This window comes from Charadrius vociferus, unplaced genomic scaffold (assembly GCF_000708025.1).
Source record: "Charadrius vociferus isolate BGI_N301 unplaced genomic scaffold, ASM70802v2 scaffold206, whole genome shotgun sequence".
NCBI classification, from domain to species: Eukaryota; Metazoa; Chordata; class Aves; order Charadriiformes; family Charadriidae; genus Charadrius; species Charadrius vociferus.
In genome coordinates, this window is record NW_009649137.1 from 1017903 (window position 1) to 1031928 (window position 14026).

Below are 14026 nucleotides of genomic sequence, written 5' to 3' on the forward strand. Positions count from 1 at the left end.
ATTCTGAATAACCTTTTTTAACCCCTTGGCTTCTCTTACCCTACAATACTTAGTAATGAAAAGCTAAAACACTATGGTGGTGAGATTTAAGTGCTTTAATGTCTGCTGTTTATTCACATTTATTTGCCATTACAGAGATTTGATGAACTTGCTTTAAAATCAGTTTACTCCTCCATCCCACATGTCTTGTAGTCCCAATCCTACAATTTTGTTAGCAGACTGGGATGTCCTTATAGACCTCCATTCACTTCAGCAGCAGTCCTTACAAGTACTGCAGTCTCCTCTTGCATGACAAATTACAGTGTTGGACAGGCTATGCTGGAAGTCTTAACTTTTCCCACTTTGTTTATTGCAGCAGCTATGGCCAACCTTTGTGCATAGTTATCACTTGTTTTACGGAGAGGTTTGCTTATGAAGTTTTGGTTTTATGGAGAGTGAGGACATTAGTATGGTATGATATGTTGATGTGTAACCTGGCCTCTGAAGTAGAACTAATGCTAACCTTTAGGAGTAGGTAATTTATTAGTTAAAAAAACTTTAACCTCGTGGTGTTCTACCAACTTGCTTAAACAGCTACATGTTTCTCATACTTTGCTGAAAGCTTTTATTTTCTTAACTTCTCCCAAACTAACAAAGACACCGAGAAACTGGAGGTCCTCAAACTACTATTGCTGCCTTTAGATGCAGTTCTTGTTCGCTGTCTTCCTGGTGGGTGCAGTGAGCTTCTGAGCTTCAGGCACTTTCTTGACTGAGAGCATCTCTCCTCTGTTCTCCTTCCAAGATGAGGTATAAAGTACATGTAACTTCTTGCAGGGCAGGTTGGGATCCTCTCATGTCTTGCAAGTTTCTTTGCCAAATTGCAGGTCTTGTTCTGCCCTTGAACTTTATGCAGGCATCCTGGTTTAATCAGCAGCAGACTCCGAATGAATTTGCATGTGTTCATTCTGATTTCAAAAAAATTTAATCCATAGACTGAAGGTAATGAGTTGACTTGATCTCTGCAGAGCGAATTTAAGTTTTAGATAAGGTCTAAGTAATTACAGTGGAGAATGTTCAAGTTCAATTAGGTAAAACAGAGGTTGCAGATTTGTTTAAAATGATACACACCTTCTATTTAATATTTGTATTTTTGCATATTCTAAATATGCAAAGCTTTGAAAAAGGTTAAAGCATTCACCATTTCACAAGAGTTATCTCTTTTTTGGATAGTATTCCTGTATTACTGAAATTAGTCTGCATGCAGTAGCGGTACAACTCAAAAGAGGGATTAATCTTGACCACAGGGTTTCCAACACTGATTTATTTGTAATCATTTTTGGGAATCAAGAGAAAGTTTTCCAAGTTCATCATACTTCACAAACTCAATAGGGTGTTTTCTCTTTTTACAGACTTGATACTTGCAAGTTCCCTGCCTTGACAGTAATCATCATGGATAGTGGTAAGTTTGTTGACTTAGTGATGAGTGTGCATTCTTTATTGTTCCCTGTGAAATGGGCGCTAACAGACCCCAAAACTGTCCTCTGCTTAAAATCCTGGTCAGTTCGCACAAAAAATGTCCTTTGATTTTGGGGTTACTATGATGCAGATCTTGGCCCGCTGAACTGAACTGGAATCATACTACTGTTCTGACAGAGATATTATATGCAGCCTATAATAATCACCACAAACTCATTGTGTATCTTTGAAAGCTGGCTGGAGAATGAAGACCACAGAACTGAATTTCCAGCCTTGCGTACTTTATTTTAACTGTTCCTAAGCTTGTGCCAGTAACTTCAGAATCCCAGAGCAGAAGTTACTTTTTAAGCTTTGTATGTAAATGTTCAAAACTTTTTTCTCCCTTCTGCCTTGTGCAAACCAAGTAGTTTTATTAAGGTCACCTACAGAAATATTCAGATTTATCAGTAGCTGCAGCATCGAATTTGAAATGAAGTGTTTATTTCTAGTATCTAGTATTTGGTGGTGGTTTTAATCTGCTTGGGTGTTGGTAAGGAGTCAGAAAAAGGAAGCCTCAATAATGGTCTCAATAGAGCTGGTTTTCCTGTCCTGGATGCCCTGGGCTTTGCTTCGGCAACACTTCTGTGTCCCAGAATACTTTTCCCATGCTGCTGCTCCCTGTTCTAGTATCACTAGAGACCTGAAGCCTATTTTCTTTGCCAGCGACAGCTTCAGCTGGCAGACTGAGATGTATTTATCCTCTGGTGTCTTTGCCTGTCTCTTTCTGATTCTGATTTAATTTCATGTTGCTAGAGTGTCTATTCATTGCTATGATAGCACACAGGTTTTTCTGAGAGTGTGTAATAGATTGATCTGACTGTATTAGTCTCTTCAATAATAGTAAGTCAAACTAAGACTTTGGAATGGTTTTTCTGTAGCTTTCTGATGCATAAAAACTTGCTGAAAGCCAAGTATTACAGTCACACAGAGCACAAGCATGTTTGAAGAAATAAACATGTATTCCAATGCATTAGATTTGGGACTTGCATATCTTCATCTATATTCTACAAGAATTGAGGGAGAGAAAGAGACTTAAGATTTTTTGTTTCTGTGTCTATCTTACATAATGCCAAAATCATAATTTTGATTTTTTCCTTTATCTTGTATTTGCTAGTTAATCTCCTTAAAGTGAAAAAATAAATTTTATCTTGCTTCATTACTTTATTCTTGCCACATGCAATTCTTCCCTGATGTTCCTCAGCTGCATTGAATGCAGCTGCGCTGTATCTTGGCTAGGTGGGCATCCAACCGAAAGCGGATTTTTTTACACACTTCTGTGCAATTATCACTGAATGTCAACATGACGATGGTCCTGGAATACCAAGAAGTCAAAGTGCTTTCTGCAATATGGTTCCATTATCTCTTTTTATAGGATTCATCAGGCAATGACTGGTTCTCATTAAACCACTGTGTTTCAATCAGTATCTCCATTGAGACTGCTTTGATCAGTGTATGTTTTTATGTTTCCTTGCTACATTTGTATTGACTTCTCAACAGGATTTAAAGTCACTAGGAGTGTGCAGAACTTTAAAAATGTCAAATCAAACCAAACAAATTAATATACTTCGTTTTTTTCCAGCCTTGCAGGGTCAAAAGCCATTTCCAGCCTGGACTAATCAGAGATCATTATTTATCAGATACATTCAGAATTTATATGGGCTGTGGTTTTATTTTCTTCAGTGAGCTTTTTAGTGTCTGTGATGTATGCATTTTCTATATTGTGAGAGAAGAGAGACACTTTCTGAATATGAATTGCTAAATAAAAAAGTTGGGTTTTATAGATAGTCATATATTGGCCATTCTTTAATATTGAATTATTTTAATGCTTTGCCATTCTTTGTCAATGCATTTTGAAGCAGAAATGTATGCTTAGCTCTTTTTGGAAAACTAGACTGTTACCTAGAAAGTCATCCCAATGTGTATTAAATGCAATATTTGGTGACATATCGGCTTTTAAACCTTTATTCTCAGTTTCCTCCTTTGGCAAATTGGAAAGTGCATACAGAAACAAAGATTTATATGTTGTTTCTGACAGCCAGAAGCTTTAAATCAGGGTATTTTCAGCTACCTGCATTTTCCTCTTTATTTCTTTTCCCTCTGCATCCAGTACAAAGCTGTTGTAGTTTGTCTCATTGCTGTTTTCAGGGACGGATTCCAGCTGTGAAATGAAATTCCCTAGGTTTTATCTGCTGAAGGAAGGGAAACTTGATTTATAGTGCATTATCTACTCTTCAGTGACTCCACATATGGACATTCTTAAGAGTGTCGGGTCTGTAGCTTTTTCTGCTTCAGGGATGGCCACAGGAGGGGTTGGTGAGAAGTAGGTAGAGCACTGGCAGTGCATTCCCATGCATGGCTGCATGCTGGCTTCCTCATCTGGGCAAGTCCGTCATCTCGTCATATTTAGGTGATCACTGAGGCATGTGGAAAGAAACCAAGTTCTTCAGGCCTAGAGGGGAGTCAGGAGAATTGTGCAGGAAATGGAAAGAAGCCATCCTTTTTTTCTTTTCTTTTTGAAGAGATTTTTTAATATTAATTTCTATGTTATTTAGCCAGGGAACTTACACAATAGGAGATGCCCATGTGCTCACCTGTGGTGCTGTAGAAAACCAAAATTGCAATAGATGCAGTTGTAGAGTTGTATGCACTGAACCTCTGGCAACATCGTGAATACTGTAATTTGTGTGATGCATGTACATACCACATGTATTTGACTGTAAAATACAGGAGAGACTGGTGTTTTGGAGTTTAATCTTCAAATCTTCATGTAATCCTTTGCAAAAGGAAGATGACTGTCTAACGATTTATAAAAAAATATACCACAGCAACTAAACAAAATTAAATTAAAGTAGATCAGCCTCATGGTAATAGCCTCATGGCTGAAAAATGCCACCCCATTGATCTTAAAAGAAAGCAGAAGTATAGTGACCGCCTTTGTAGACTTGCTGCCATCCTTTTTTAAAATTCAAGATCAGATGATTAAGAAAAAAACCACACAGCAAACCAATTCATATAAAATTATAGACAAATCATTGCTTAAACTAGTCAGTCATTGTCCTTCAGCAGACAGTGAGAGTTTGTCTTCGTAGCCTATCAGTGATCCCAGACTAGCTGTAAATGAACCAATACAGAAATGATTGCATAGGTCAGGAGAGTGGTATGGGTGTATTAGCGTGGCAGTGCATTTAATAATTAGTCTCTCTTGCTGGTAGTGAGAGCCCAAGAACAGTGTTGCACTGACACGATGTTCTTGCTTCCTGACCTGAGAGATTTTCTGCATCGTTCACTGCAGATGTACCTCCTGGGTAATTCAGTCTGATGGATTTTGGAGTGTTCCAGTTGCTGCACTTTACTGTAAAAATAATTTGGTCGGGGAGTTTGAGGGAAAGCTGGAACATGAGAAGTGAAGAGTTTGCTTCCAGCTCTCTTCTTTGAACAGAAAACCAAGGAAAGCAAAGAAACAAAACCAGTGTCAGAATGTTGTTTGCCTTTTGGGGTTGTTTTATTTGATTCATCAAATAAGGTGAAGTTTTGTGTATGATTCAAGAAAATAGAAAGAGGCTACTTCCCCCCCACACCTCCAAAAGGGTCACTGTTTCAGGGTTGACATTTCTGGAGTGAAGGGAGAAAGTCTGCTTCAAAGTTGCTCAAGAAAACTTACAGACTTAAACTGTGATAAATGCAGCTGTTCTGGTGTATATGACTCTGGGTAATATTCATAAATATTTATATCAAAAACTTCAGAGCATTCTGGCTGTGATGCCCTCAGGCAGTTGCAAATATCTTTTTGGATGTTCACAAGCAGGATTTGTTTGTTCTGTTTCATCTTAGTTTAAGAAAGTTGCTTGAGCTGAATGTGTGCCTGTCTCTTCTGAGCACTTCATCTTAGGCACCGGCTTCAATCTTGTTTAACCATACCTGACTGTGCTGAATCAAGGTCCATCACATTTATGACGTTATAGCAATAACTACTAAAATTGTAGGCCCATCTACTCACAATAATGAATAAAACTAGGAAGAGCCTTTTATCATTAAATAAAGGGGAGGACTTTGAAAAAGCTCTTTATTTCTCAAAAGCACATTTTCTTTGAACAGTTTTAGCGTGAGGTTTTGGATATCTATTTTAAAAGTGACCTTTGTTGTCTCTCCTCTTACTCAGTGTTCTTAACAGAGGACAAAGCCAATTCTGTGTTAAAAAGATATCCAAGAGCCAACACGTTTCTGGAAGAATTAAAGCAAGGTGACATAGAACATGAATGCAGAGAAGAAATCTGTAGCTACGAAGAAGCAAGAGAAGCATTTGAAAATGAGGAAAAAACGGTATGTTTTGGTGTGTATTTAAAGACGGGTGGAGTATATTGATACTCAATTTTGGGGTGTGCTGAATGCTTGTATGTTTTCCAACATTACATTAGTTTTCCTCTTTGGCCTCTTTCTTTAAGCAAATAAGGTGTACAGTGGAAATGGATAGACTGCACAGCAATAACTTTTGAATCCTTCGTCCCAATTAAACTGAATTTGAAGGGGGTGGAAATCTCAAAGATAATTATGCTCTTAAGTATTGTGAAAATTGGCAGCTGGGAAGAAAAGGAATATGAATTAATACCCCTACTTGAGAAAAGATGGGCAACACTGTCCTCTGGCAGAACTATTTACCCAAATAGCCTGTGTCCTGGTTCTCCTGTTATCACACACTTAACTCTGACCTGGGTATCACAAATGCATTTGTCTTTGTTGGAAGAAATTATGGGATTGGGACTGTTATAGAGAATATATAGAAGCAGGGGGCACAAGCCTTCACTTATCTCGCTCCTTGTGGAATAACTTGTTTATTGAATATGTTTATATGAAATGAGTGAGCAACACAAAAAGCTTTCCATTTAAAATACACCTTTGAATTCCTGGTGTAGCTGGCCAAAGTGTTCAGTGCCCAGACTAATAAAAGTCTAAAAACAACGAAAGACTAGTGGCCTTCTTGAAGCTAAAATCTGCAAGCCCCCAGAGAGTATTGTTAAGCAGCAGTGATCTAAAACATGGAAAGAACAATTCAGCAGTACCGTGTGTTATGCAAGGGCTGTGATACATTAACTTGACGGGAATGAAGCAGATACTGCCCACGCAAAATTGTTGCATAAGTCTGTTGGCTTGTCTAATTAAAAGAAGCTTGTGGGCTAATGGCTCTGCAAGCAATAGCTGCACATCATACCTAACATATCTTATATTGCTTCCCAACAAATAAAAACAGCACACACGTTTTGGATGGTGGCATCTGAACTATTTCATGCAATACAGTCAACAATCAATTATATTTTTCTTAATTCAAAACAGACATGGATGAAATGAGGGCTGAATTTGAGGATAAAGCTAAAGTGAAAAACAGGTGCTAGAAAATGGGACTCAGAAAACTTACGTTAAAAAAAAGCTGTCCGTTGTGTGGTTTTGCACAGGGAAATTCTGCTTGCAAGGCCAATGGGTTGATGGGCGAAGTGGCACAGGGAACATTGCAGATTTCCAGAATTTACACAGGTGATACATTCCACTCTTCACTGGCTGAGGTCTACACAAAAAAAAAAAAAGGCAGTGTTATTGTAAAGGCATACTCAGCTTTTAAGTTCTTGGCATCTTTTTGTTGGAGGTCATACCTGGGGAGATGGATAACACTGGAGTGAGAACTTTCTGATTTATTAAAATGAAGTAGTAGGATGTGCGATGTCTCTTCAAAGCATCTTCTTTCTGAATCTTTAAAGTGTATGCACACACATGGTTTTTACCTCCCAAACTTGGTTTAGTGTGGCCATTCCTGATGATAGCTCATAGCGTAAATTAGAATAGTGTGTACAATGACACTACTTGTATTAAATTCTAACACAGTATCACTTTTGTTGAAGTAGCACAAGAAGTTCAAGTCACTAGCAAAAGCATAGCCTAAACACGTTGCCTCTCGCTTCGGCTTCTTTTCCTCCATTTAGGAACATTTTGTGTTTCGGTAGATAGCATTTCCTTTGTGGAGGTATTTGGGAAATAGTAAAGTAGAAATAGTTACGTTTCCACTCTTGCCACAACCTTTATGTCACAGGGGAGAAGGAGCTTCTCATGAGGTCCTGACCCTTTCTCCCATTTCTACTACTGCATCCTTTTTGCCTAGCTGCTTTATTCTGTGGTTGGTAGCTTGCTGATGGGCCAGGCTCTGGTAACGTGCGCTCATGCCTGACCAGCCTTATTTACTTAGGCTTTATCTAGTCCATTGTCCCCCAGCAGTATCCACCCTTACAGCCACTTAACAAGACTTAATTTCTGTGTCCCAGGGGAAGGAAATGGATGCATTAGACTAGAATCATGATATAGTATGTTCACAGTAACAAAGATGCAGTGATTTCATAGTATAGATAGACTGGAATTCAAATAGGGTCTGTAGCTTATTTATCCCATGGTATCTTTGTTTTGTGTAATATCTCTCTCTTTATCTTTTATCTTGTCCACTTGGTTCTTTGTTTTTCTTCAGTCTTCTGGGGAGGTGTGCAACATCTAGATTTGTGATATTAAAATAATATCAAGCAGTTGCCTCAAGTTATTTTTGATGCATGAGTTTTTCTTGGAAGTTAGCATTGTGTATGTTAAGTGTACATGCATAGCTGTCATGGAAATATTGAATGCCTTTAATACTGTGTGGGCTTGGGGATTTTGATAGCTTCAGAATTATTATTTAAAATGATAAAGTTAATTCTAAAGATAATACTATTGTGTTAGGCTAGAGCCAACAGGGAAGAATTTGCAGGACTTTGTGGATAAAATAGAGTATGAAATTCAGTGTTGACAAATGTAATGCATGTGGGGGAAAAGAGAGCATTCATTGTGTATATGATTGATCTGAATTGAACTCAGGAACAAGATCTGAATCTGAATCTATGGAGACTTGAATTTAATGCCTAGCAGTCAAACAAAACCGGATTGCTATGAATCTGTAGAAAGAAATAGCAGTCAAAATAACATAATTATTGTTATGAACATAATTATGTCATTGCACACCCACATTTTGAATATGCCATGTACAGCTCTGATCTCCCTGTCTCCTAAAATGCAAATCAGTAGCTGAGGAAAGACCAGAGGACTGGAGAAGTGTGACATTTGACCGAAGATATGAAAAGAGTTCTGTAACAACAATAGATCAGAAAAGAGTTAAATCAGGGAATATGTGATGATGTCTGTGAAGAGCATGAAGATTGAACTGAGGTCAGTCACTTGTCATTCATCTGACAGGAGAGCTAAGGGTGCCTCAAAGGAAACTAGAAGGTGCAGATTCAAAGCAAATAGAAGTATCTCTTCTCACCACAGATAATAGAGCTGTGGACTGCCTTGCCACAGGATGTCTTGGATGCTAAAAGCTTATATAGGTTCAGAGAACAACGATATAAATGAATGGAAGATAAATCAGTCTGGGACCATTAAATAAAAGGGGTCAGCTTTGGCTAATGGAAGTTCTTGAAGTACAAATATGTGGAAGCTGGGAGAGTATCGCTGCCTGGTAATGTTTGAACTCTTCTTTCAGCAATCTCTAATGATTGTTGTCAGAGAGAAGGTAATGGATTAGATGAACCCTGGGTCTGATCTAGTAAAGCTGTTTATTTGTAGTACCTGTAGCCTGCAGGCAGCACTGTATGTGGTCAGTTGTCAAAGGTGGTTGGGAGACTCAAAGATTTGTTCCAAGGTTACTGTGCAAAGTGTGCGGGTGTGATTGAAGCACTGATTTTATTTCCATTAACTCATTTTTTTTAAAATATACTGCATGAAGATTTTAAAAGCTGGAAGTCACAGATTTTTATTTGCCTGTCAGATTTCCCACAAATTTTAAGTATTACAGGAATGGCAAGGTTCTCTGTATAGCTCCTTTCTAGCAAAACAAACAAACGAAGCTCTAAAAGCTTAGCTAGCAACTCTAAACTTGTCAGCAGCAGATCTAAAATGATGTGATCAAATAAGACTTCTAGCATCAGTCTGTGTCTAATTATGGATGCTGCATAAATACCCAGAAGAGAAGAGGTGAATCTTTTCCTGCCACCTGAAATTAAGGGCAGATCAGAAGAAAGCAGTGTACCAGTACGCTCACTTCCCATTATTGCTTTGTACGTATCCACTACCTACTGAATACCAAGCAGTCTTCTGACTGGCATGTTGTTAGTCCACCTTTAAAACAAGACAGACAATTGACCAAGAATCACTTGAGGCTGACAATGCTGCCAAATGTAGTAAAGGCCTCAGCTGAAATTCTCAGCAGGGTGCGAGTCTCTTAACTTGCATGTGGATCCTTTATTTGATTCAGTGTTCAGATCCAGTTGACTGATGCTGACTTTGTTCTAAGAAGTATTAGAAATAAAAGGGAAACAAAATTCTGGCAAATTGGACGTAGCTGTCTTTGTGTAGGATGCCCTTGAAAATTCCTTTTGATTCTGTCCAACTGGATTTGCCAAAGCAGTAAGGGACATTCAGAAAAGTAGTTCTTGGCGGGAATATGTTAGATGTTTTCTAAGTTTTTTCCATTGCCATTATCTGATTCTGTGGCTTTCTTAACTTAGTTTTTCAGCCTTTTAAGGCATATACACCTGGTATTCCCAGCTGTACAGTGCTCAAGGGTAAATATTACTGGAGTGTCCTTTTCATAAATCACAATTTAATAATTTTGTCAAGTAGAAAGAAAGTCCTTTTTGTTGCTGGTTTAAGAGACCAGCAACTATGGAAGGGATGTTTGTGCTGCGAGTTTTCCAATTTTTAAATTACTCTTTAACTTTCTGTATCAGTTCTGCAGCTACTTCCTCAGTTTTCAGTGTTTCCCCCTCTTGGTTTTTTTTTCATAGCTGTTTGTACAAATCCTCACACTGAGCAAATTCATCCAAGTTCTTCATGGTTTTATTGGGCATGATTTGACTTTGACCAGGTGGCTTTTCCTCCTCCTCTGCCTTCACTTTACAGTGCAGCATAGCTGTGGGATAACAGAGCAGAGGGTGAGCTACTTGGCAGCTGCACAACTCAAATCTGAAGTATTAGTTTCCTGCAGTTCCCGTCAATTCCATCAGTCTGGAACTAACAGTCTTTGTGCTTCTCTTTGAGATTTGGCTTGCAAAAATGCAAGCTGGAAACCTTGGGTTTAGTACACTAGTAAGTCTTTGGTCGGTGGTTTTTTGTGGGTTTGGGTTTTTTTGGTGTTTTTTTCCCCCAAAGATGAAAATTTAAAGAAGGCTTTTATTTATGTGACTAAACAAGTATTTCTTTCTTAGTATTATTCACCTGTATGCAGAACTTTATTACTCTGTCTCTGTAAAATAGCCTCAGATGTGATGCACTGTAATTTTTGACAGGGGAGCATTTGTCTAAACTGTCTTGGAATTTCCTTTGCCTTGCATGCAAATGAAAGTGGACACTAAACTACTTTCATTCTTAAGGCAGTTTAAACCTTAAGCTCTTTATACACCTGTCCGGTCACACCATCAACTTGAACATCCCCCACAGCCACACACCCTATTCTGAACTAATTGCCTGCCACTCTGGGAAAACAGCTTTTCTGCTGCTTTGCCATGTCGCAGAGTGACAAGGAGAGATCCTGGTATTTCAGCTTTCTGAAGAAGGTACAGAGACAATTTCTCCAGCAGATAGAGCGGAGTTAGAAGTAACATGGAAACATGACGAAAATATCAGTCACAACTTACTGCCCTTACATTGGAGGGGTGTATTTCCTCTGCAGTGTGCAATGCAAAATATATTGAAGGGAAAAGTGTGATTTCTTCTTCATCAAGACTACCTTTCTCCTCCACAGAGTCTTTAAAATGACACATCCTTGCACAGTATATTTGATGACTCGCAGTAAATCTTTGCAACTTTGGCCTTGAAAACATACATTGTACCATTTTATTCCTTTGCCACTGTTGAGGCAGCAGAACAGTGAAGTGGGAAGCTTGGTTCAGGTATAATAGCAGTTAATGCCAATGAAACTTTTTCTGCCTTTTCAGTTGAGAATATATATATTATTTATTCCACTGAAAAATCTAGTTAGTTGTATTCAAACCAAATGGAAAGGTAATAGGTAACAGATCTTCCTAGTTCCCTGATGATCTGATGGGGAGAGGTAGGGTGTCTGGTTTTGTCATTTTTTTATCATGCAGAGATCCCAAAAGTCCTCAGTTGTGCAGCTAATATCATTTTTTAAGGTTAGTTTTTCCACTTAAATGTTTTTCTAAAGTCAGCACACTTGATCTGGGATTTACTGTGGAGCAATGCATCAAGGAAGGCCCTTGTAGAGAAACATTTAGAGAGGTTAGTCCATCTTCCAAAACTTGCTTACTTTGTTTGAAGTCAATGCTACCTGACTTAACTAAATTTATCTTTTTTTAAAAAAAAAACAAACCAAAAAAAACCAATCAACAACTATGTGATAGCTTGTGGTTTCATGCACATGGCATTGCTCTTAACCTTAGTGAATCCTGATCCAGAAGCATTGTGAGCATGTGTTTTGTCCATGGTGTCCTGGTACTGGCTTTGCACAGGGCAAGCTTAGCCTCCACATTAGAAGGCCATGCTGCTTCTGGACTCGAGCTGCCTCTGAGACCAGTTTGGTGGCATTATCTGTTTAATACTGATCATATGGCAGCAGTTCTGAATGGAAAAAATTGATGTATCTGTTTTGCCTGTGCACAAAGTCAGTCAGTCCGCAGCCTGAATATGTAATTTACTAATAACTTAGCAATGACCATATTTTACCTGGTGAGTATTTTATAAATGCTTGCATGTGAGATGTGTGTTATCATTTGAAATAAATGATGGTATGAATATAAGTGGGTCAGGTCTCTGTATTTTTAAAGGAAACTAAAGAATTTAGAGTTTCTGGTGTGGATTTCAGGATTTTGTTTTTTTTTTTTTCATTATTCTTTTCTTAAATTACACATGGCTATAAAACACAGTGGAAGTTTATCTTAGTAGGAGAGACCTTCAAGGTGAGGATGACTACTTTTTTGAGGCAGGGTATGCTTTTCTTTGTACTAGCTTTTCATAACATTCACTGCAGAGAAAATTGGATGGCGACATGGTCTTTGTACTCCTGCTTGTGTATATTAATATAGCAAAGATTACTTTCAAGGACTGGCGTCCCCCTTCATCTTTGTTTTCCTTTGTTCATATTTTCACTTTTCACTTTCTGTTCCATTTATCCGTAGCTGTTTTGTCAAAATTTCATGAATATAATAAGCTGTGGAATATTCTCATACTGCTGAAACTATTTTTAGCTATAAACAGAGGATCTGAATCAACTCAAAATAAGCTGACAATTGCTTTATGAGCCAGAGGGTGGGGGAAGTCTAAATTATGAGATTACAATACGACATTGTTGTGCTTTGCCAAAATGGTCTGTCATTCCGAAACAGTATTTCCCTGTCAAATTGTATTAGCATATTATGACAATTTAAAAACGAACAAACAAAACCCTAACTTTTACCTTGAGTGGTGCTGAAAAATTTTGATCTACCAGATGGCTGATGTGCATGCTGATTAGATTTTTTTGTTATTAATAGTATTAGTATTTTTTACCAAGTCCTGTCTCTGCTGCAGGCTTGTACGTATTAAGTGCAGTCACAGGAATCTTAAAAGCAGTGAAGAGTTGGTTTTAAAACACAAAACCCCTTTGGTATCACTAACCATGTCAGAAGAAAATGTGAAAGTTTATTGTGTGTGCTTATCCATACCAGTTCTTGTTTTAATCATCAGTATTTTAAATGCCTTTTTTTTCCTCATTCATTTAAAACAACTTGATTACAGTGTTTGTTTTTTAACTGTCTTATAGTTTCTGATTTATCCTGTCTTGCTCTTCTAGAAGGAGTTCTGGAAAGTCTACAAAAATGGACTTCAGGGAGAAAGTAACACAGGACATACCTGGTATTCATTTTACCTTGCGTTTCCATTAATCATTGGCCTTTTTGTTATCCTCATTGTCATTTTTGTCATATGGAGATGCCTCTTTAAAAAGAAAATGCGTAGACAGTCGGTGTATGTGCATAGGGGAGCCCACGAAGCAATGGGTGATGGTGCTGTGGCTGATGGCAGAGGTCCACTTCCGCCTCCTCTCAGCATTGTTCATTCCCCACAGGAGGAAATGTATGAAGTCAGTGGGCTCTCTCCAGGAGGTCTGAGCTATACAGATGGACGGTCAGACTCAATATCCACAAGGCTCTCAAACTGTGATCCTCCTCCTTCATATGAGGAAGCCACTGGTGAAATCAGTATGAGAAGAAGTGAAACTGAACAACATTCAGATCCACCCCCACAATATGAAGACATTGTGAATTCCAGTTCAGCCAGTGCAATTGCATTGTCTCCTGTTGTCACCAGTACTAAGTAAAGCAAGAAGAATGCTATGGACTTTTTAAAAATTACTAATAATTTTGTAGCACTTTATCTTGGCTTATTTTTGCATTTCTGTAATTTAATGGACTTGTACAATGAACTTCACTTTTGTTTTAGATTCACTTGTTCTTTGGGTTTGGGATTTCTTTTC

At 38.2% G+C, this 14026-nt stretch overlaps 1 protein-coding gene across 1 annotated transcript; it reads left to right on the forward strand.

Annotated features, from left to right (window-relative positions):
* Positions 1-1393: 1393 nt before the first annotated feature.
* On the forward strand, positions 1394-13893 carry PRRG1 (proline rich Gla (G-carboxyglutamic acid) 1). The gene is made up of 3 exons (XM_009888355.1): positions 1394-1438; positions 5654-5814; positions 13346-13893. Exons 1-3 carry the CDS (start codon positions 1429-1431, stop codon positions 13868-13870), a joined length of 696 nt encoding a protein of 231 aa, XP_009886657.1. The 5' UTR covers positions 1394-1428; the 3' UTR covers positions 13871-13893.
* Positions 13894-14026: the final 133 nt, after the last annotated feature.